Source organism: Grammomys surdaster, unplaced genomic scaffold (genome assembly GCF_004785775.1).
Source record: "Grammomys surdaster isolate TR1022 unplaced genomic scaffold, NIH_TR_1.0 607, whole genome shotgun sequence".
NCBI classification, from domain to species: domain Eukaryota; kingdom Metazoa; phylum Chordata; class Mammalia; order Rodentia; family Muridae; genus Grammomys; species Grammomys surdaster.
This window is the reverse complement of record NW_021605026.1, coordinates 354,590-379,001: the sequence shown is the minus strand read 5'-3', so window position 1 is coordinate 379,001 and position 24,412 is coordinate 354,590. Positions and strand designations below refer to the sequence as shown.

At 41.6% G+C, this 24,412-nt stretch overlaps 1 protein-coding gene across 1 annotated transcript; it reads left to right on the top strand.

The window, feature by feature from the left end:
• The first annotated feature begins 1,655 nt into the window (after positions 1 to 1,655).
• Positions 1,656 to 19,429, top strand: LOC114633389 (zinc finger protein 431-like). Its single transcript, XM_028781974.1, has 5 exons — positions 1,656 to 1,800; positions 2,066 to 2,136; positions 16,880 to 17,006; positions 17,205 to 17,265; positions 17,809 to 19,429. Exons 1-5 carry the CDS (start codon positions 1,656 to 1,658, stop codon positions 19,334 to 19,336), a joined length of 1,932 nt encoding a protein of 643 aa, XP_028637807.1. The 3' UTR covers positions 19,337 to 19,429.
• Positions 19,430 to 24,412: the final 4,983 nt, after the last annotated feature.

The window sequence follows — 24,412 nt, the reverse complement described above, 5'->3', positions numbered from 1 at the left end:
TGGGGATGGCTTGCATTTTCAGAGGTCAGTCCATTATCATCATGGTGGGAAGCATGGCAGTTAGCAGGCAGACAAGGTGTTGAAGCAGCTAAGAGCTCTAAATCTTGATCTGACTGCATCTAGGACAGGACAGGCTGTCTTCCCTAGGCAGCCATGAGGAGGCTGTCTTCCACATTGGATGGAGCTTGACCGTAGGAGTGTCAACATCCGCCCCACAAGTGGCACACATCTTCCAAGAAGGCCATACCTACTCCAACATTGACACACCTCTGAGTTGTGCCAATCCCCATGGGCCAAGCATATTCAAACTACTACATTCCATTCCCTGGCCCCCATATCCTTGTTTAAACACACAAGTCTACAGGGGCCATCATAGCCATAGCACAGTACAAATATATTTAGTCCAACTTCAAAAGTCCCCATAGTATATCATAGTCTCAACAATGTTTAAAAGTCCAAAGTTCAAAGTCTCTTCTGAGATTTATGCAATCTCTTAACTGTAATCACCTGTAAAATCCAAATCATAAAGGAAATCATATACTTCCAACATCACAGGATGCAGATTACCATTCCAAAAATGTCACAGCGAGGAAACACTGGACCACAGCCAGACCAACAGTCAGCTGGGGAAACCCCAAACTCTGCACATTCATATATGCTCTCTAACTCCTTCCAGCTTTGGTGACTAAAACACCGTTCTTTTTCTGGGGCTGGTTCCACTTCCCATTAGCGTCTTTCCCTGGCAGGAGGTATTCCATGGCTCTGGCATCGCTAACATATTGGGGTCTCCAAGGCAACCTCAACTTCACACCCAATGTCAGTTCCAGTGTAGACACATCATCTTCTGGGCTCCTCCAAAGGTCTTGGGTCACATCTCCAGCTCTGCCCTCTGTAGCACTCTAGGCTCTAGGGGACTCCACTCCACTGCTGCTGCTGTTCTTGGTGGTCATCACAAGGTTTTGGGATCTCCAGTATGCCCGGGTCTTATGCTCCAACTAGCCTCCACCAATAGCCTCTCACAGGCAGACCAAGAGATCAGGAATGTAACAGGTAGATGAAAAATAAAAACACATCCCCCACCCCAGGCAATCTAAATGGTTGAATTATAGAGGAAAGGGCCACTGTGGGAAGCAGGGCTGGACAAGTTCAGGGTAGGGGCAGGGCATGCCAGCCAACCCTGTAAGCAGCAGAGACTGAGGCATGCAGGGAGAAGCTGGCAGATAGCCTCTGCTTTGATAAAATAGCTACCTCATATCCCTGGGTGTACGACCTAACACCCTGCCCAGGAGGAAGATGGGGAAGTTCCTACAGTGTGAAGGGGAATTGCAGGTATGATGTTGAGTCCAGGCACAAGTTCAGCTGCCATGCCAATCTCCACAGGCCTGGGTAAGTTCAGTGTCTGGAGTGGACAACAGGGCTGGAAACCACTGTGCTGTGTCCCTGCAAACCACCCTGTCTCTGGGAGTCAGCGCCTGTCATCCAGGTTCATTAACCAATCAGAGCCTGGACTGCCAGGCAGAAGGGAGGCGGGCACTTCCGGTCCACGATGCTGCAGGTTTGACTGAATCTGAGGGAGTCTCTCGTGGTTCCGTGTGCTGCTTTTTCAACCCCTGCTGGGAGCCTTGAGGAGAGCGGGCGGGCTGGGACTCCGCGCCATGGTGAGCGGGGCCGCCGTCCCACGCGGGGAGGATCGCGGGAGCCCGTGTGGCGTTGTCCCGGGGTGCGGGACCCGGCGGCGGGACGCGGCGCCCGGTGTGATCGCGTTTGTTCACCTGAGGTTACCGAGGGTCCCTGCACCTCGTAGGCGGAAGCGAGACCTCGTCACGACACAGTTCCCATGACTGCGCCTGCGCACAGCCTGGGACGTTGCTTGGAAACTGTTCAGGTCATTCTATGCGCGCGCGCATGCGCGGCTCTCAGTGTCGGGGGAGTCAGTGCTGAGCCGCAGAGCTCTGGCTTCCCCGCGTCGTCTAGAAGTTCCGCACTTGGCACCTGACGTGCAGGAGCAGGACCCGTCTGCAGTTAACTCTGCGCCGGTGTCATCACGTCTGTGCTGTCCACGCAGTCGCATGTAGATGCCACCGTGGTCCAGTCCCGTGTGTTAGGAAGACAGACCCGCTGTGGTTCCCTCCTCAGGTGTCAGAATTGACCGAGCATTAACTGTGGTTGTGTTCTAAGTGTTCTCTCACGTTCTGCGGGTGTCCGTGTTCTGTCTCAGACGGCGCAGTCTTTATTGCAGGGGTAGGGGAAGTGTTGAAGTCAGGTGGTGTCACTGTGCTGTTTATTCAGTCTGTGTTGTTCATGTTTCCCTTCATGATGACCTTTCGTCGTCGGTTTTCTATCGTTCGCTGCAGAAATCGTTAGACTCTTTATTGGACATTTGTTGAATCTGTAGCTCAGAGTTTGTACTGAGATAATACTGAGACTTCTTGTCTACAATCTTGCAACTTCTCTCCTGTGTTTGAGTTCTTTGATTCTTTTAATTGCAAAGTTACAGTTTTGGCTGCAGACATTTTTCTGTCATATTTCTATGTATTTCTATATTTATTCATAGGTACATATAAGTGTTATGAGGGTCTGTATTTTTAATTTACTAAATTTCTTTTATGTGCATGAGTGTTTTGCTTCTATGTATGTGTTCATCAGTTGGGTGTTTGGTGCTCACAGAAAACTGTAGAGGACATCAGGATCTTTGGATAATTTTATGCTACCATTTTTTTTCCGAGACAGGATTTCTCTGTGCATCCCTGGCTGTCTTGGAACTCACTCTGTAGACCAGGCTGGCCTCGAACTTAGAAATCAGCCTGCCGCTGCCTCCCAAGTGCTGGGATTAAAGGTGTGCGCCTCCACTGCCCAGCAATGCTACCATGTTATGCTAGTAACCAATGATACTAGTGTGACGCATGTCAGAACAATATTGGTTGTCTCCCTTATCCGCTTGCACATGGCTGGTGCTCCTGTCTTTAACGATCTATTGTCTTTTTAAATATTCAGTATTTGCATTTCCATATGCCAAGGTTTCTGTAAACCCGTGTCTTACTTCAGGGTCTGATACAGCCTTGTTCACAGCTGACATTCTTCGTAACAAATGAGTCCCAACCAGGCAGTCCAGGTAGGGCTTTCAAAAAAATATATTTATGACAGGGTCTCTTATGTTGACTCAGGTTGCCTTCAGCCCACTCTGTGGCTGCACAGGCCTTGCTGCCTTCCTGCGTGAACATCCTCAACTCTTGGATTAAAGGTTTGTAGCACCACACAGTTCTAAAAAATATCTGTGTTACTCACGTAGTGGACTGTCCATATCAGTAACAGGAAAAGGATTTGTGAGTGGAGCATGTCTTCTTCCTTGAGTGTCAGAAAAACCTTCCAGCATTGGAATAGTGTTGGGAGTGTTCTACAATGTGAGGATTTTTGAAGTTAGACTAAATCCATCTTGCATTACAGGATGACTGAGAGCTTGTCGTGACCCGTGTTGACCTGTGCAGGCTGGATGGAGAATCTCCCAGATAGGACGGTGGATGTGAACGTCTGGTCTGATGGTGGATGTGAACGTCTGGTCTGATGGTGGATGTGAACGTCTGGTCTGATGGTGGATGTGAAGGTCTGGTCTGATGGTGGATGTGAACATCTGGTCTGATGGTGAGTGTGAACGTCTGGTCTGATGGTGGATGTGAACGTCTGGTCTGTATGTATCTGGAGCCATGGCTCCCTCCTTGTACACTCCTTGGTAGGTGGGAGAACTGGGTGATCTGGCCAGCCTATGTTGTTTTCCCAATGGGGTTGCAATCCCCCTCCGCTCCTCCAGCTCTTCTGCCAGCTTCCCCACCAAGATCCCTGAGCTCAGTCTGATGGTTGGCTCCAAACATCCACATCCGCATTGGTCAGTTGCTGGCCAGACCTCCCAAGGAACCCACACACTAGGTTCCTGTCAACAAGCGCTTCTTGACCATGGCAACAATGTTGGGTTTGGTGTCTGCAGATATGATGACCAGGTGGGGTCGCCCCAGGTTGGCCTTTCCTTCAGTCTCTGGTCCATATTTTTGTCCATGTTCTTCCTTTGGACAGGAACATTTCTAGGTTTGAGATGGGTGGGTGGCACCATCGCTCGACCAGGAGCTGTGTCTAATAGAGGTGGTCTCAACAGGCTCTATATCCTCCTTCTCTGTGCATTTTGGCTAAAGTCATCCCCACTGGGTCCTGGGAGCCTCACATTTCTCTGGTATCTGGGACCCTCCAGTGGCTATCCCCAGTTCCTCATCCCCCTGCTACCTATTTTTGTTCGATTTCCTGACCTTCCTCTCTCACATCTCCTCCAGTTCCTGATACTGTCATCTCCCTCTCTTCTCCCTCCCTGGTCCCCTTTTCCTTCCACTTTCCACAGTCATCCTGTTCTCCCCTCAGTGCAGGACTGAAGCATCCACACCCTGGTCTTTCTTCCCTCTGAGCTCTGTATGGTCTGTGGGTTGTGTCACGGCCTTTGTGAGCTTTTGGGCTCATATCCACTTATCAGTGAGTGCATACCATGTGTCTTCTTTTGTGTCTGAGTTACCTCACTCAGGATGATATTTTCTAGTTCCATCCATTTACCTGTGAATTTCATGAAACCATTGCTTTTAATTGCTGTGTAGTACTCCATTTTGTAAATGTACCATATTTTCTGTGTCCATTCTTCTGTTGAGGGACACCTGGGTTGTTTCCAGCTTCTGGCTGTTATAGATAAGGCTGCTGTGAACACAGTGGAGTGTGTGTCCTTTTTATATGCTGGAGCATCTTTTGGAGCTACCGCTGGGTCCTCAGGTAGTGCTATGTCCAATTTTCTGAGGAACCACCAGACTGATTTCCAAAGTGGTTTTACTAGCTTGCAGTCTCATCTGTAATGGAGGAGTGTCCCTCTTTCTCCACATCCTCACCAAAATCTGCTGTCACCTGCTTTTTTTTAATCTTAGCCATTCTGATTAGTGTGAGGAGGTGGAATCTCAGGGTCATTTTGATTTGCATTTCCCTGATGACAAAGAATGTTGAACATTTCTTTAGGTGCTTCTCAGCCATTTGAGATTCTTTGGTTGAGAATTCTCTATTTAGTGTTTTGGTTCTCTGGAGTCTACCTTCTTGAGTCCCTTGTGTATTTTGGATATTAGCCCTCTATCGGATGTAGGGTTGGTAAATATCTTTTCCCAATTTGTGGGTTGTTGTTTTGTCCTATTGACTGTGTCCTTTGCTTTACAGAAGCTTTGCAATTTTATGAGATCCCATTTGTTGATTGTTGCTCTTAAAGCATAAGCCATTGGTGTTCTGTTCAGGAAGTTTCCCCTGTGCCCAAATATTCAAGGTCTTCCCCACTTACTTGTCTGTTAGATTCAGCGTATCTGGTTTTATGTGGAGGTCCTTGATCTACTTGGACTTGAGCTTTGTACAAGGAGATAAGTACGGTTCGATTTGCATTCTTCTACATGCTGACCTCCAGTTGAACCAGCACCATTTGTTGAAAATGCTGTCTTTTCCACTGGACAGTTTTAGCTCTTTTGTCAAAGATCAAGTGACCATAGGTGTATGGGTTCATTTCTGGGCCTTCCATTCTATTCCATTGATCTACTTGCCTGTCTCTGTAACAGTACCATGCAGTTTTTATCACTACTGCTCTGTAATACAGCTTGAGGTCAGGGATGGTGATCCCTCCAGTAGTTCTTTTATTGTTTTTGCTATCCTGGGTTTTTTGTTATTCCAAATGAATTTGAACATTGCTCTTTCTAACTCTATGAAGAATTGAGTTGGAATTTTTATGAGGATTGCATTGAATCTGTAGATTGTTTTTGGCAAGATAGCCATTCTTACTATATTAATCCTGCCAATCCATGAGCATGGGAGATCTTTCCATCTTCTGAGATCTTCTTCCATTTCTTTCTTCAGGGACTTGAAGCTCTTGTCATACAGATCTTTTGCTTGCTTGGTTAGATTCACACCGAGGTATTTTGTATTATTTGTGACTATTGTGAAGGATGTTGTTTTTTAAAATTTTTTTCTCAACCTTTTTGTCCTTTGAGTAGAGGAAGACCATTGATTCATTTGAGTTGATTTTATATACAGCCACTTTGCTAAAGTTGTTTATCAGGTATAGGAGCTCTCTGGTAGAATTTTTGGGGTAGCTTATACATACTGTCATATCATCTGCAAAAAGTGATATCTTGACTTCCTTTCTTTCTATTTGTATCCCTTTGACCTCCTTTTGTCTAATTGCTCTGGCTAGATCTTTGGGTACTATGTTGGATAGGTAGGGAGAGAGTGGACACCCTTGTCTAGTCCCTGATTTTAATGAGATTGCTTTGAGTTTCTCTCCATTTAGTTTGATGTTGGCTACTGGCTTGCTGTATATTGCTTTTATTATATTTAGGTATGGGCCCTGAATTCCTGATCTCTCCCATACTTTTAACATGAATGGGTGTTGTATTTTGTCAAAAGCTTTTTTCGCATCCAATGAAATGATCATGTGTTTTTTTTCCTTTGAGTTTGTTAATATAGTGGATTACATTGATTGATTTCTGAATATGGAACCATCCCTGCATCCCTGCAGGATGAAGCCTACTTGATCATGGTGAATCATTGTTTTGATGTGTTCTTGGATTTGGTTTGGGAGAAATTTGTTGAGTATTTTTGCATCGATATTCATAAGGGAAATTGTTCTGTAGTTCTCTTTCTTTGTTGGGTCTCTTAGTGGTCTAGGTGTCAGTGTAACTGTGGCTTGATAGATTTGGATAGTGTTCCTTCTGTTTCTATTTTGTAGAATAGTTTGAAGAGAATTGGTATTAGATCTTGGTATTGGTATTGGATTGGTATTGGTATTTGACAGTCTGATAGAATTCTGCACTAAAACCACCTGCCCCTGGGCTGTTTTTTTGTTTTTTTGTTTGTTTGTTTGTTTTTTTGGTTGAGAGACTATTTTTTGGTTGAGTGCTTCTATTTCCTTGGGGGTTTTAGATGATTTATCTGATCCTGATTTAACTTTGGTACCTGGTATCTATGTAGAAAATCATCCATTTCATCCAGGTTTTCCAGTTTTTTTGAGTATAGACTTTTGTAGGATCTGATGATTTTTTTTGAGTTGCTTTAGTTTCTGTTGTTTTTCTCCCTTTTTATTTCTGATTTTGTAAATTCAGATACTGTCTCTGTGCCCTCTGGTTAGTCTGGCTAAGGGTTTATCTATCTTGTTAATTTTCTCCAAGAACCATCTCCTGGTTTTGTTGATTCTTTGTATAGTTCTTTTTGTTTCTACTTGGTTGATTTCAGCCCTGAGTTTGATTATTTCCTGCCATCTACTCCTCTTGGGTGTATTTGCTTCTTTTTGTTCTAGAGCTTTCAGATGATCTGTGAAACTGTATTGTGGGAGATATTTAAAAATGACTCTCAATCTTGCCCGTTGTGTTCAGTATAAAAACAGCATTCCTTCTTGAGGGTGGCACAGAACCCCCTTTGCTGAAGGAAAAGCAGATGAGGGATTTTTCCATATTAGTGATGCCAATCTCTAGCTGTTCGATGTCCTTGTCAATGGCCCGTTGAAGTTCTGAGTAGTACAAGTCCCAAGGTCAGAATCAGGATCAGAACCTCCAACAGCATACACCATGAATGGCGCATTTTTATCTGGAAAGGAAAAAAGAAGGTAATTCTCAGGGAGATCTCTCTTCCCTGGATCTCAGTTGTTATCCATTTATCTACAATTAGGTCTGGCTTTGTGGATGTATCTGTATTTTTCACTAATCTTTCTGGCAGCCATCTAGCCGTGCCTTCTTTGGTATCAAACAGACATATTGATCCTCGGCCCCATATGAGAACTGGGTTTGGGCCATTCCATTTATTAGTAAGAAGGTCCTTCCACATAACTGTGGCATAATTTTTATTGGTTTCAGGGTGCCAGAGGCGATCGGCAGCAGATTTGCCATGAGCGTCCAGATTTAGAAAATTGAGAGCAACAAGGCATGATGGAGAACATTTCTAGGGGACCACTTCTGGGCGTATAACTCTCACTCTTTTGTTTTTTAAAAGTCAATTTTTTAGAGTTCCTTCAAAACCAGGGCAAAACACCAGTAGCTGCTCTTCCCACACTCAGAGAGTTATGAAGATATTATTTTAGTTCCACAATACCTGTTTCACAATACCTTGTCCTTGAGGATTATAAGGAATCCAGTAATATGAGTAATATTAAATTGTCAACAAAACATCTCAAATGTCTGACTGCAATAGCCAGTTCCATTATCTATCTTAATCTGACATGGAGCACCAAGCATAGAAAGATAATGTAGGCAATAAGTAATTACATTTTTAGTTGCTTCTCCTGCTAAAGCAGGCTAGAAAGCCTGAAAAGATATCAAGTCATATGTACATGTTTTAATTTTCCAAAATCAGAAATAAATAACATCCACTTGGCATAATTGATTAGTATAATTCTTCAATGATTAACACCATTATGAAAAAATTGAGGATACAGAGAACAAGTTTTTGCAATTTAACTTGTACACTTTCTAGAAATATCAAATTATTGTCTCAAGCTATTACTGTTTTGATGATATAAAGAATAAGATTGTATGGCCAATTGTTTCTGTAAGGCTTGTAATCTGCCTGGTATACAAATCTGCTGTGGCATTGCCCTGGGGTCCAGGAAATCCAGTGTGAGCTCTTAAATGTCTTATAAAGTTAAGGAAAAGTACATGTTTCTTAAATTAGGCTGTATTTGTAAAATTTGAGAATTAGCAATATCTAAAAAAGGAACAGTTTTAAGCAATTATAAACCATGGGCTGTATACTGGCTATGAGTATACAAACTGAAAGGTTGATTTTTCAGCATTTCAAACAGTGGCTACAGCACATCATTTAATTATTTGTGCTGAAGCAGAAGAAAACTTAAGAAAATGAACATGTGATCCAATTATATATACTGTCTTCCCATTAGGTGAGCTGTCTGTAAATATTTTCTGCCTTTGAATATTTTCTGGAGCAACAAGCACTCCCCAAAAATTTAAAGCTTGTTGTATAATCACGAAGGCTTGCATTGAAACTCCTTCAGAGAGATCAACTAATAAAATATCATACAATGAGTGATATACACTGAAAGATTCAAACTCCAAACCTCTTGCATTAAAGCAACAACAAATTCTGTTCATAATGCAAGGCTATTAGCCATTCCTTGAGGCAAAACTTGCTACTGATATTGCTTCAAGGGGTCTCAAAAATTACAAGCAGACTCACTGAATGCAAACCTGGAGTAGGCAAGTCAGGCTGTAATGTCCCACACGTTTATAAGTCTAAAGTTTGAACTTCGTTTTGGATTAATTCTTTGTTTTGGGCAGTTCTTTTATTAGCAGGCACAGCTACGCCATGGAGGGAAGCAGGCATACTTTTCTCCAGCATAATCATTATATAACTCCTGGCCCATAAGCTGTCTGTTTTGGATGTCTTTGGGTCTGAGGCTGACCTTTCCTCTCTGAGGAAGAAGCAAGGAAATAAACTAATTCCGGAAAACACCTTTCTAGGAGCTGGTCGGGGTGACCATGACAAAAGGAATGTCACACAAGTTTCTGCTGAGCCCACTCTGAGCTTTGTCTTAACTCAAATGTGAAAGTTCTTAATTTGGGCCTATTTCCTGAGGCCTGGTCCAATGATTATCCTTCCTGCAGCAGTTTTGTTGTTTTAGAGTTCCCAAGCTGGAATCATGTGACTTGTCTCAGTGCTATTCACTCACACTTTTTTTAAAAAAAAAAATAAAAGATATATAACTATAACTCTCAGGTGAATAATCTTGCCGGGACTGTTCTGTCCAGCAACCATGGCTCAGGGAAGTTGCCCCTCTCTTCTGCCAGGTTCTTAATCACCTGGGCCCTGCCTATCTTTTTGTAGATGTTCCAGCCACCGAGAGTAGGGAGTGAACCAGGAGCTGCAGCCACTGTGCTATGGCTCTTCCTTTCCTCTGTTGTCAGGGTTCTCGTACCAGAAGGGGCCAGAGGCCAAGGTCCCCACGAGTGGCAGGTGGGAAACCACTGGGCTGCTACAGCAGTGACCCAGTGTCACCAGGCCAGCCACGCACGCCAGGCTACACAGCTGTCATGTGCTGACCTGCCGCCTCCTCCGCCGACAGCAGAGGGACAGAACTTCTTTTTCTTGGTAGCCAACCTGCACGGCCGGGTGGTTCAGGGGTGCCACACTAGGGGAGCTGTGAGCTGTCACCCGCTGAACGCAGGCTAGGCGAGGGCGCCCCCTGTGCAGTGTCCCCTGGAGAATACCCTACGTGTGGTGGTTGGGCTGCCCGGACCACGGTGCCTGCTTGCCAAAGGACCTGGCTCTCTGCTCTGCAGCAGCTCTCTTGCACCGGTAGCTCTATCTCTTTCTCTGCCGGTGGCCATGCTACCTTTTTTTTAACTCAGGATGTTTAACACAGTAGATTCAGTCCAAAATAACGTCAGTCAAAGTCCAATAACACGTAGAATGTACAACCAACACACAGATGGTTTGCCAAAAAAAAAAAAAAAACAGAGAAAAACAACACAGTCAGCTCACTCCTGTCACAGGCGGCGCATAAACCAGGTGATACAGACAGTTCTCGCCCCTGTCACAGGCACAGAAACTAGGTTACACAATCAGGACATAGAAAAACTGCCGGTGGAAGAATCCAATAACCAGATGACTTGGCCAGCCTATGCTGAAGCAAATCTAACAGATTTCTAACACCACCAGCAATGAACAACACAGAATTAGACATGGACACACAGCCACAAGAGTGCAACAAACACCACCCCAGGCAGCGGAGGCCACAGACCACCTTCAACCAGAGAAGGGTTGTTCCTGAGCCTATCTCCCATACAAATGAACTCCAGAGCATCCTCCAGAGAACTGTGGCCTACAGTGTGCCAACATGTCTTTCGCACTGCTTCCACTACCCACGAATTCCTTCCTGGAACTCGTAACCTTACCCTATTCCAGGGTCCCTGACTCTATCCCAGGGTTGCAAACTGCTCTCCATGGCTTGCTCAGTTCTTGCTCCTGCCATGAGCACAGAAACCAGGCTACACAGATGGTTGCCTCTGTCACAGGTGCACAGACTTCACAGACACAGTACACAGACAGTTGCCCCTGCCACGGGCACAGACACTTCACAAACACAGCACACAGGCAGTTGCTCCTGCCATGGGCACAGACACTTCACAGATACAAAAACAAAGAACAGACAAATAGCACACAGACCTGCTCGAGCATGTGGACCTCAAATCCTGGAGCTGTGGCGTCTGAGGGAGCAAATCATCTTGGTGGAACCTCCATATGTTGGATTCTAAGATCCAAAACCAGGGGATGCGCTCCCACAGAAACTCATGGATGAGACTCGCTGCAGTTAACATGAGGTTTAATGATTCCAGTATATTGGGGTTCTCTCACATGCGAGCAAGAAGAGAACCCCGAGTTGGAGCTAAGAATAGTTTTTATACAGTTTAAGGAGTAGAATAAAGAAACAGTGACTAGGCATAAAATGATTGGCAGAAAAGTGTGATTTTTAAACTGATTGGTCTTTGGGGAATGAGGTGGCAAGGACCTCCCTTGTCTGTCTATATGGTCTGGGTCTTCCTCACCCTCAGATAGGTTCCCTCCCTTGTGGTCTGAGGAATGTTAATTAGCCTCTCCCTTCCTCTTCTGAATGTTAATCCAGCTAGTGTCCTCCGACTAAGGAATGTGGCCCCCCTACCTCCCGGATGTGTCCTAGGACAGTAGGATTCTTTTAATCAAACCAAGACCCGAAAATCCTATATTTAGACCCGAAAGTCCTATAAGGACAGATTCCAGGGGAGTGATTCTGCTGTCTGTCTATGCCTCTATTTTTTGGACAGTCTATCTGAAAAATGACCTATGTCCCCATACCTAGAACATTCCTTATCACCTCAGCACTGTGAAAGCATGGCTTGGACTGTAGTTAGCATTCTCACAAGCCAATTGTGGAACAAAAGGGACTCCTTCCTGAGGGTCTCTAAAAATTCTACCTGCCCTTTTAGCAGCCTATATAGAAATTCCTGAAATGGTTCATCAGGGCCTTGTTTGATCCCAGATAAAACTTACACTGAGATCTCCTTTTCAATCTTGAGGGGCTAAATTTGCCTCTACCACTGTATCTAATAAAGCTATAAAGGTGGCAGCAGGGCTGTACTGTGCTACAACTGTTTTATTACTCTTGCAATTATCTCCACCTGCTCTATCATCTTCCCAACCATAAACATGGGTAAGTCAGAAAATCTCGAGCTCACGATTGAACTGCCAACTGCAGTCAATGGAACATTGGCAGTTTAACTATATTTTTAAGTTTCTTTTTGTAATATTAGAGTGTAACCATAATTTTGAGAAACAAAATCAGTTTTTAACAATGCAAACAATCCATTTTCTCTAAAATCAACACAAAGTGCATTACTTTCATGTTATAAAGTTTGGCTGTCAGTTCTTACATATGAATGCATGATAGTGCAGCTTTTAATATCTTGTTAAAGAGACATTGTTTTAAATCTTGTATACATCTGGTTTCTGAATGACTCCAACCCTGAGTTACCAGTTTTAAGCCAACTTTCTGTTACCAAAGTTGCAAATTTTTAACCATACCCAATAACTTATAGGCCAATAATCTATAACCAAGACATGCAGAACATATTTATACTTTTAAAACCAGTCAGAAACAAAATTGAAGTGGCTACACACATTTACTTACTTAAACTGGACAAAGTTCATACTTTTTCTAGCTATAATTTCAAGAGAAGCACCTCGTCACCTGCTGAACCCAATAATCATAGTCACAGATTTTTCTAGGAGAAATGAACCATCAGCTCCTTACCATAGAAGCCAAAAAAAACCCTGCTGGCCCCTTTAAGAGCGGCTTTTACATCAATGAGACTGTGGCAGGTCTTCTCCAGCTATGCTAGACTCCTAACCACAGGTGCAGGGCTCCGAAGGCCAATTGAAACTGCTTTTTATTTTTACTTTTTCTTTTTCTTGAAACTAGTTAAAAACTGAATCAAGGCCTGAACAACCAGCAGATAAAGTTTTAACCATTTGTCTTTTAAACATGAAACATGGAACAACATTCAAGCAACGAAACAAAACACAGACATAAACTGACAGACATGGACAGATTGGTGCACCAAGGACAGACACTAGGCAAAGAGCAGAACTAAGGATCTCTCCTGTAGGAGCCAGAGAAAATGCAGGGGAGTCTCTTGATTTCCTCCTGCTCCCAGAAGAGCTCTAAAAATAGCCTTTCCTTTTTTTTTTTTTTTTAACACGGCTGGAGAGCAGACAGCTGCTTTAGCCCTTTCTCTCCCTCATCTTCAAGGTTTAACTTTTCATCTCCTTCTTAGGAGATGTAGCGATTTTTCATCAATAGTCTCCTCTTGGGGAAACATCACCAGTGAAATTTTTTTTAAGATCCTTTTTCTTAACCCTTAATCCTCATGTCTTGAGGAACTCCTTGAGACCCTTTAAGAGCAAATCATGTTTGCTTAATGCTTGTCCCAATTATTGCGTTGCTCTGTCTTACCTTAACTGGATCAATCTCACAGGTGGGCGACTCTGTGGTGATCACAATGCAGGATCTTCTCTCTTTACCTGCCTTTACGGTGAAGGCTTTATGGTGAAGTGTCCATCCTATGCCTGAGGGACGTCCCTGTGGGAGCAACATTCGATCGGACCCTGACCCAAAGGCCACACTTTGGGCACCAACTGCCCCAGCCTGCAGGGATTTGATGAGACCCTAGGGAAGAGGACAAAAGAATGAAGGGACAAGAGGCACAAAGAATTTGAGCAAGTCTGAGATTCTGATCAAGCTCTGAAACTTTAATTTTGGGGGCAGGTTATAAAGACACAGCAAACCGGGAAGTTTGGGTGAGGGTCACTGCTTATGGCTATCCTGCTATTGAATCCTTATTGCCCTAGACCATCCCACTGTCATATGCTTATTGCCCTAGACCATCCCACTGTCATATCCTTATTGTCCTAGACCATCCCATTGTCGTAACCAGCTCCCAGGAAATGCCAGATGTTCTTTAAGTTCCTGGGACCTGAGACCTGCGAATGTCCTTTCTTAACCATGTAACTGATGAGGCTTTCCAGAACAGCAGGTAGTTTCCTAGGTTTGGCTCCTGGCACTCCAACTTCTTTATGGAGGCACTCAGAGCTGTGAGTTTTCCTCATAACACTACTTTCATTGTGTCCCATTAGTTTGGATATATTGTGCCTTCATTTTCATTGAATTCTAAGAAGTCTTTAATTTCTTCTCTGACCAAGTTATCATTGTGTAGATAGTTGTTCAGCTTCCACGTGTATGTGAGCTTTCTGTTGTTTTTGTTGCTATTGAATACCAGTCTTAGTCCGTGGTGGTCCAATAGAATACATAAGATTAATTCAATGTTTTTGTATCTGTTGAGGTTTGTTTTGTGTCTGAGTATATGATCAATTTTTGAGAAGGTACCATGACGTCCTGAGAGAGCATATATTCCTTTGTTTTTGGGTGAAATGTTCTATACATATCTGTTAAATCCATTTGGTTCATAACTTCTTTTAGTATGACCATGTCTCTGCTTAGTTTCTGTTTCCATCATCTGTCCATTGGTGAGAGTGGAGTGTTAAAGTCTCCTACTATTATTGTGTGGGGTTCAATGTGTGCTTTGAGCTTTAGTGACATTTCTTTGACACATGTGGGTGCCCTTGCATTTGGGGAATAGATGTTCAGAATTCAGAGTTCATCCTGGTGGATTTTTCTTTGATAAGTATGTGGTGACCTTCTCCATCTTTTTGATAACTTTCGGTTGAAAGTCTATTTTGTTGGATATTAGAATGGCTGCTCCAGTTTGTTTCTTAGGACCATATGCTTGGAAAGTTTTTTTCCTATCCTTTTTCTTTGAGGTGATGTCTGCCTTTGACTCTGACGTATGTTTCCTGTATGCAGCAAAATGCTAGATTCTGTTTACATATCCAGTCTATTAGCCTATGTCTTTTTACTAGGGAATTGAGTCCATTGTTGTTGAGAGATATTAAGGACCAGTGATTATTGTTTCCTGTTATTTTTGTTGTTAGATGTGGAATTGTGTTTGTGTGTTTCTCGTCTTTTGGGTTTATTGTGAAAATATTAATTTCTTGCTCTTTCTTGGGTGTAATTTCCCTCCTTATGTTGGACTTTTCCTTCTATTATCCTCTGTAAGGCTGGATTAATGGAAAGATATTGTTTAAAATTGGTTTTGTCTTGGAATATTTTGTTTTCTCCATCTATGGTAATTGTGAATTTTGCTGGAAATGGTAGCCTGTGCTGGCACATTTTTTTTTTTTTTTTTTTTTTAGGGTCTGTATGACATCTGCTCAGGATCTTTTGTTTTTTATAGTCTCTGTTGAGTCTTGTGTAATTCTGATATGTCTACCTTTATATGTTACTTGACCTTTTCCCCTTACTGCTTTCAGTGGTCTTGTTCTGTGCATTTGGTGTTTTAGGTATTATGTGACAAGAGGAATTTCTTTTCTGGTCCCATCTATTTGGTGTTCTTTAGGCTTCTTGTATGTTTATGGGCATTTCTTTCCTTAGGTTATGAAAGTTTTGTTCTATAATTTTGTTGAAGATGTTTGCTGGTCCTTTGCATTGGGAATCTTCACTTTCCTCTATACCTATTATTCTCAGGTTCAGTCTTTTTATTATGTCCTGGATTTCTTGAATGTTTTGAGATAGGAGCTTTTTGCTTTTGTGTTTTCATTGACTGTTGTGTTGATGTCTTCTACTCTATCTTCTGCTGCTGAGATTCTTTCTTCTATCCCTTGTATTCTGTTAGTGATGCTTTCGTTTGTAACTCCTGGTCTCTTTCCTAGGTTTTCCATCTCCAGAGTTGTCTCCATTTGTGATTCCTTTATTGTTTCTATTTCCACATTTAGGTCTTGGATTGTTTGTTCAATTCCTTCACTTGTTTATGTTTTCCTGTAATTCTTTAAGGGATTTATGTGTTTCCTCTTCAAGGGCTTCTACTTGTTTACTTGTGTTCTCCTGTTTTTCTTTAAGGGTGCTATTTTTGTCCTTCTTAAAGTCTTCATGAAATGAGAGTTTCGATCTCAATCTGTCTTTAAAGATGTGTTGGAGTCCAGGACTCGCTGTGGTGGGAGAACTGGGCTCTGATGATGCCTTGCTTTCCTTTGGTTATGTTCTTGTGCTTGCCTCTCGCCATCTGATTATTTCTGGTGTTATCTGGCCTCCCTGTCTCTGACTGACCTGTCCTTCCTGTGATCCTGTGACCCTATGATCCTAGATATGTCAGAATACCTGATGAGTCGAGCTGCAACTGGGATTTGGGCTGTATGGGATGGGGTCCAGTGCTGAGTCTCTGCTCCTGGCACAAGAGGGAACCATAAGGTGCATGGGTCTCCGGCTAGGTGGGGAATATGCATCCTTGGGTCACAGGGGTCCTGGTACACCAGGTATTGGGGTGGGGTTTAGGGTCTCCCCTGTGAACCTGGAGAATTGAGCTGCAACTTGGGTGTCAGCTGTGTGGGATCGGGTCCAGTACCGGGTCTCTGCTCCTTACACCCTTCATCTTCTTTTGAAGTTAGTAATTTTGATCCAGTTTTGCTAAAGTATACTTAGTTGATCAGTTTTAGTATCCCTCTGTTTTTTGTTAGTAGTCTTTTCTCCTGCAATGCCATATGGAATTCAGTAGGCCTGAAAATGAGAGGTGTGATCCTCCTTTTCTGTTGACTTGTGATGACTTGCTGAGTGCATTTGAATGTCTGTGATATGGAATAATATGTGGAACACCCAGAATTATAAACTCAGTGAAATGTACATTTGCAACACAGTCAGTCTCACCATTTCTATTATGTCCTTATTGGGCTATTTTAGGCTGCAGTGAGCTATGAGGATGTGCATGTGAACTTCACTCATGAAGAGTGGGCTTTGCTGGGACCTTCTCAGAAGAGTCTCTACAGAGATGTGATGCTGGAAACCTACTGGAACCTCACTGCTATCGGTAAGAATATTTTTTTTCAATTTCTAAACAAGAGGACAAGTGTTCGTTGGTTATTGGTGTACTTTTGTGATTTCTATTGTGACAGAGGAATAATGTGGTGAATAATCAGACAAGATTCTCAACTTCATCAAAGATTCTGACTTAAAATTTGCATACTATCCAATAATATATCATAAATTTTCTGATACTATATCTTAGGTTACAAATTGGAAGATCACAATGTTGAAGAATACTGTCAAAGTTATAGAAGACATAGAAGGTAAATTTCATGTTCAAGCTGATATAATTGCATCACTGAAGAAAATTTAATTTACCTTTAAGTTTTAAAGAAAAGCAACAGTGTAAATATGTACAGCATTATGTGTATTGATGACTAATAAATTCTCATAAGACCATGTACTTGAATTTCAGGTAGCTGGCCCGTGTTTATAAGGCATTCTTCTTAGAAACGAGACAAGGAAACAGAATCTTAACACATGACACTATTTTAGACCTAACCCTGAAAGAACCACATTGTAGAAATGTCAGTCTATTTAGTTTCATCTCATTCACGTATCATAAAACACATTCACATTGGTTAGTGTATGTCTAAGACTTTATAACCAAATAGTCCAGAGTAAAGCTAGTGTTACTCATATACTTTTAGTGAGTTTCCACAGTTTAGTGAGAAGAATAGTTTATGGGCGGCAAGAAGGTTGATGTGGTGGAGAAACCTTAATCCTTATAGCACATATCTGTGGGAAACAAGAACTTGAGTGAATGTAGTGTGAAAACCTTTTGTTTGTTATTTCTCCTTTAATAGGTATAACACCTGTCATTGTGGATACAAGCCTTGTGAACATAGGGAATTTGAAAAGAACCACTATATCTTTGCATGTAACGATTTTCTTCAAATATATGATAAAATCCAAACTGAAGAGAAACCCTATGAATGTAGTCAATGCAGTAAAGCCTTTGCAAATTTTCGTAGTCTTCGAAAACATGAAAAGAACCACACTAGAGAAAAACCCTATGAGTGTAGTCAATGCAGTAAAGCCTTTGTAAGTCGCAGTTCTCTTCAAATACATGAAAGAACTCATACGGGAGAGAAGCCCTTTGACTGTAATGAATGTGGTAAAGCATTTTCAACTCGCAGTCATCTTCAAATACACCAAAGAACTCATACTGGAGAAAAACCCTATGATTGCAGTGAATGTGGTAAAGCATTTGCACGTAGCAGCAATCTTCAAATACACAAAAGAAGTCATACAGGAGAGAAACCCTATGATTGCAGTGAATGTGGGAAAGCATTTGCTAGCCGCAGTCATCTTCAAATACACAAAAGAACTCATACAGGAGAGAAACCTTATGATTGTGATGAATGTGGGAAAGCCTTTTCAACTCGCAGTCATCTTCAAATTCATAAAAGAAAGCACACTGGAGAAAAACCTTATGAATGTAATCAATGCGGTAAAGCCTTTATAGGTCGCAGTCATCTTCAAATACATAAAAGAGTGCACACTGGAGAGAAACCTTATGAGTGTAATCAGTGTGGTAAAGCTTTTGCATATAACAGTGATCTTCACCGACATGAAATAATTCACACTGGAGAGAAACCCTACGGATGTAATCAGTGTGGTAAAGCCTTTGCAAGTCGTAGTAGTCTTCGAAATCACGAGGAACGTCATACTCTTGAGAAACCGTATGAATGTACTCTATGTGGTAAAGCCTTTGCATATTGCAGTAATCTTTATATACATGAAAGATGTCATACGGGAGAGAAACCATATGTATGTACTCAGTGTGGTAAAGCCTTTGCACGTCGCAGTCACCTTCATATACATGAAAGAATTCATGCTGGAGAGAAACCTTATGAGTGTAATCAGTGTGGAAAAGCCTTTCTACTTCGCAGTAGTCTTCAAATACATGAAAGAACTCACACTGGAGAGAAACCTTATGTATGTAATCACTGTGGTAAAGCCTTTGCACGTCAGAGTCTTCTTCAAATACATGAAAGAAGTCACACGGGAGAGAAACCTTATGAGTGTAATCAGTGCAGTAAGGCGTTTGTTTGTCGCAGTAGTCTTCAAATGCATGAAAGAACTCACACGGGAGAGAAACCTTATGTGTGTAATCAGTGTGGTAAAGCCTTTGCACGCCGCAGTCTTCTCCAGAAACATGAAAGAAGTCATAGTGGAGAGAAACCTTATGAGTGTAATCAATGTGGTAAAGCCTTTGCAAGTCGAGGTAGTCTTCGAAATCATGGAAAACATCATACTATTGAGAAACCTAATGAATGTAATCAGTGTGCTAAAGTGTTTACATCTCTCCCACCATCTTCAAATATATGAAACAAACCACACTGGAAAGAACCTCTGAGTGTAATCAATGTGGAAAATCCTTTACAAGTCACAGTTATCTTCAAATACACAAAAGAAGTCACATTGGAGAGAAACTGTGTGAATGTACTCAGTATGGTTAAGACTGCATATTGGAGAACTTTTCATAATCACAGAACATGTCATACTAGAGAAATCCTACGAATGTAATTGATACAGTAAAGTTTTGGCATATCAGTGTAATCTTCAAATGCATCAAAGAATTTATACTGGAGAGAAACCTTAAGACATAGTCAATGGGATAATTCCTCTCCATCTTATAGTCTTCTTCAAAGGCATGAAAGAATTCCCACAGGAGAGAAACACATGAATCTAATACATGTGCATTGCGGGCTTGCACAACAGCGTATCTTCTCTACCGAGTCATCTCACTGGTGCTTATGTAAGATTAGTAGAACCATGTCATCCTTAAAATACTGTCTTCTTTTTAGATTGTATACAAATTGTCACCCAAGTATAGAAGAACACAGAAAAACTTGAATAAGAAAGCATACTTTCAAATTAAAATGATAAATACTGCCATCCATTTTTATGGGTTATCTTATTTTATTGTGAGGAACAAATACTTGTTCTTAACATTTTATCAGAAACACAAATTCGCCCAGAGAATTTCCTCAGTGAGTGAAGGTAGCTGCAGTTAAGCCTGATGACCTGAGAGACCTACGATACTCATGCGAGTTTGTTCTCCTCTCTGTTTCCTATGATTGCTACTGTTTCTAGTGTGTCCCATTGTAGGTCAAGCTAGTGGCCTCCAATATCAGAAGACCTGGTGACTCTGTTGTGGGAGACAGTGTGAACAAGCTGCTACAAAGGCCTCAGATATCAAAGTATCTGGTGCATTAATTGTGAGAAATATTGTACTTTGTTCAGAAAATATTTTTTCAGGGTCAAAGCACCTCTAAGGGTAATGGTTTTTGTAAATATAAACCAGAAAAACAGCCCAGGCTTCCAGATGTGTGCAGGCAACGTGGCAAGGGTTGACGATAGACCACTGAGTATAGGTCCAGCAGAGATATCCAAGACAATTTTCTTCCCATTGAGAAATGGCTTTGAATACCTAGTCCTAGGTCTTGCAGCCAAAAAAGTACGAGGTGTGTGTCTCTTATAAGCCATGAAATAATAACCACGCAGAAAACTCTCAGTTAATATTGCAGATCTAATGCATGTTCCTGCAAAGAGTGCTCTAGACGTGGCCATTTATAAACGTCTTACCCTATCCCCCAAATTCAACGTTACAAAGTATCTACAGGGTTTATGGTCCCTTACCTGCTAGGACAGTAGGATTGACTTAGAAAAGGAGTGGATTGACTTTCCAGAGATTCGTTGTGCATCCAGGAATTATAGATGAAGACTTCAAAGAGGAAGTTAAAGTTATGGCCTATGTAAAAAATGAGATGCTTTTAAATGCAGGTGATAGGATTGCTCAGCTGCTACTGTTTCCCCGTATCAAAGCCAAAACTACTCCAGTAGAAAAAACAGGAGGGGGTGGAAGTACTGGAAAACGTGTGTTCTGGCGAGCAGTTGTTTATGATGAGAGGTCACAATTAAAATAGCAGGTAGATGGTATTGAAGTAGAAGGTTTGGTGGGTACAAACCTGGGTTTGCAGCAGGTGTAATGATTATTTCACAAAGGTCTTGGAATTCAGAATGACCACTTCAAAAAGTTTATTCACAGTTTCTGGGAATTGGAAAGTTATTAAAAATGAAATGTGAGATGGGTTAAATGTGTGGGATCAGAAGGTCAAATAGCAAAGTTAAGACCTTGTGTGGCTGACATACCCATACTTTTATAGAGAATGGATCTTTTACGAAAGTGGGGTACTCAGTATAATATTCCTATGTTTCCAGAGACCACCCATGACAAACTTAGGGGTGAAATGGTAGATGCTCCTGGGGAAGGTATATATATCATGAAAAACAACCCCAGGCTGTGTCAGTTGTCCAAACACATGTCACCAAATTTGTAAGCGAGGCCACTGCTGAGATTGTGTCAGTGGCCTTACCCTTATAGTGGTTGGCTGGCAAGGCTATAGGAGTAGAGTGGTGACCCTTAACTGAAGAAAAAGTTACATGCACTAGAGTAGCTGGTACAAGAGCAGCTGGAGGTGCAGCAACCTCTCAACAGCCCACGGAGTCCCCTGGGTTTGTTATAAAAAAGAAATCAGGAAAACGGAGGATGTCAACTGTCGCTACCCACTCCGACCCAAAGAATGAAGCAGCGACACGACACACGGAGCTCTTCTCGAAGCCGCTTATTCAGGAACCCTGTCTTCTTCTCCAACGGCCCCCGAGTCTCTCTCCATGGTCCTTAAATCTCCTGCCTGCACCACTCAGATTGTGCCACGAATGCGTTCTCAATTGGCTCGGTGTAGCGCTCCTTAGATGGTCAGATCTTATGTAGCAGCGAGTCTGCGCAGTGCTGCGGACGGGGCTTTCCAAGGGTGTATGAGGAAGTCAGGTGCCATTTTGGACTGGCCTCCGCACCCGCTCCTCACAGTCAACAGATTTAAGAGCTTTACCTTCTTTATTGCTTAAGCCATGGTCTATGGTACTAACTGATTTAAGAAAGAGTGCTTTCTTACAATCCCCTTGCAAGAGCAAGATGGGGAAAGGTTTTGCTTTCACAGGGCTACTTACAATAATAGTGGTCCAGTAAAAAGGTGTCAGTGGAAAGTTCTTCCATGAGGAATAGTCCAACTTCATGTCAATATTTTGTGCTACAGTTGTTAGAAGTAATTTGTAAGCAACTTCCTCAATTCATCAGTTATCATTAAATGGATTTTTTTTTTTTTGGCTAATTCTGATGCATATACTTTAGAGAAAATGCTTAAGGAAGCACAAAGAATTCTGCTGTGCCTGGGTTTACAGCTTGCTCCTGAAAATTACAGAGAGCAGACTCTGTTAACTATTTGGGTTATGAAATAAGTCAACAGAAAATTCAACCACAAAAGTTACAGATCAGAAAGATCAGTTCCAAACTCTTAATGATTTTCAAAAATTATTGGTTGATGTTATTTGGCTATGACCTACCATTGGGTTAACTACTCAAGAGTTAATCCAGTTTGTTTCAAATTAAGTAACTTAAGAAATGTGTTAAGTAATTTGTTTTATATATTACAATATAATTGATTTAATTATATTAATTATACAATTATTTTGATATATTGGTATATTTGCCTGTTAAATATACAATTAATTAATTATATAATTAATATAATAAATTGGACTTAAAACAGGCCAAGAAGATTCACAGCAAAAGCAGAGTTAACTCTGGTAGAATGGAGACTGCAAAATGAGTATGTAGATCACAAACTTGATTGTTTTTTGGTTCTTTTGTCTTCAACTCATTCTCCTACCGGGCTTCTCATGCAAAGTCCGTAATGCAGGACTTTAGATGAATAAGTGTGGAACATAGTCTGAAAGAGTATTGAAAAGGAAGATGAACATTCAATTTCTGGTTAGATGAACATTCAATTTCTGGTTAGTTGACCATTAGTTTGGACTGGTTTCAAAATACTTAAGAAAAATAAGAAGAATATTAAAATTGAATTCTTGACTGAATCAAAGCTGGGTAATCAAACCTTAAATCTGGTTAAAGAGGCAAAAAAAAAGTAAAATAAAATGAATATTTTTCCTGTTCAAGCAAAATTGAAAGTGAAAACTGTACCACCAGCTACTTTCCTGTCAGTCCTCTCATCTCCTCTACTGTAGCTTCTTTAGATATCCATGTGCCATTGCCTGAGATCACCCTGAGTATGGCGAAAGGACTAGACCATCAATCTAACCTTAAATTCCCACCATCTCTTGATGAAGATACAAGAGAGCCTGTGTGTAAGCTAACTTTACAACGTAGGGAAGCCAGGTCACACCGAGAGTAGGAATTTGTTTATTAATTCTTTCCCTGCCTCATGTACATTATATTTCAAGTAAATTTCAACAAAATCAAAATGTTTAACTCCTAATTATGCATGAACCAATCTATTTAAAACTCTGAATAGAATTATCTCAAGAAGCAAGGGAGAAGCTAAAGCTATTGAATTCAGACCAAAAGAGACATTTCTGTATCATGTGGAGACTAAATTGCCTTTAACCTTACTTGTTTTACCACTAAAATGTCTCCTACAGGTTATAACACAGACAATAAGCCCTTGTAGTGGATTTATTTATACCATAAGAGTCAGAAAATATTAACTGCTGTTCTTAGTTTTCCTGCTTAATTAGTAAAGGGGATGACCTGGTGCCAACAATTCTATGGGTGTGATGCTTGCTGCAGTATGTTACCCCTAACTAACAATGGGCATTTAAGAGTGTTACACTCTATGGATTTTTAAGTTTTGTTTGTAGATTACCATGGAAGGATAGAAATCATCATCCAGCTGGCAAGATGTGGGATTCCCTCATATAAACTGAGTTTGTTATTACAGAAGCTGTCAAACCTCTCCCATCCCACAGGCAGATACTACATTATTGATGGCTGATCAGATGCTATAGGAGGGACTCAGGTTCCAGATACTTTCTATTCATCAATCTATTAGTACTTTGTTTTCCTCAGCTCAACAATTGGACCTCGCTGATTTGATTCCTCTATTATGGCTAATTAATAAACCCTTATAAAGCATTTCAGATTCTGCTCATGTTGTAGGATTATTTGCAGCAATAGACACGGCTTTAACTTTATCTTCACTCCCTGCTATGCTCCCATTACAAGGGAACTATGACACCTGTTTAAAAGCTTTCCGCGTCCTTTGTTACTCATGCTCATGCTCACTGTAACCTCCCTGGTTTTACTGCAGAAGGGAGTAAGCAAGCTGGTACATTAACCTGCATTACTGTTAATTCTCTCCAACAGGAACAGGAATACCTACCCACTAATGCTCATAGACTTCATGTGTCACATCCTCTTTAAAGAAACATGACAGTTGTGCAGGAATATCCAATTTGTGCTTCCTTACTCTGTCATAGTCATATAGTTGGCATTAATTCCAGAGGTAAGAATATTAATGAATTATGGCAGGTGTATGTCATTCT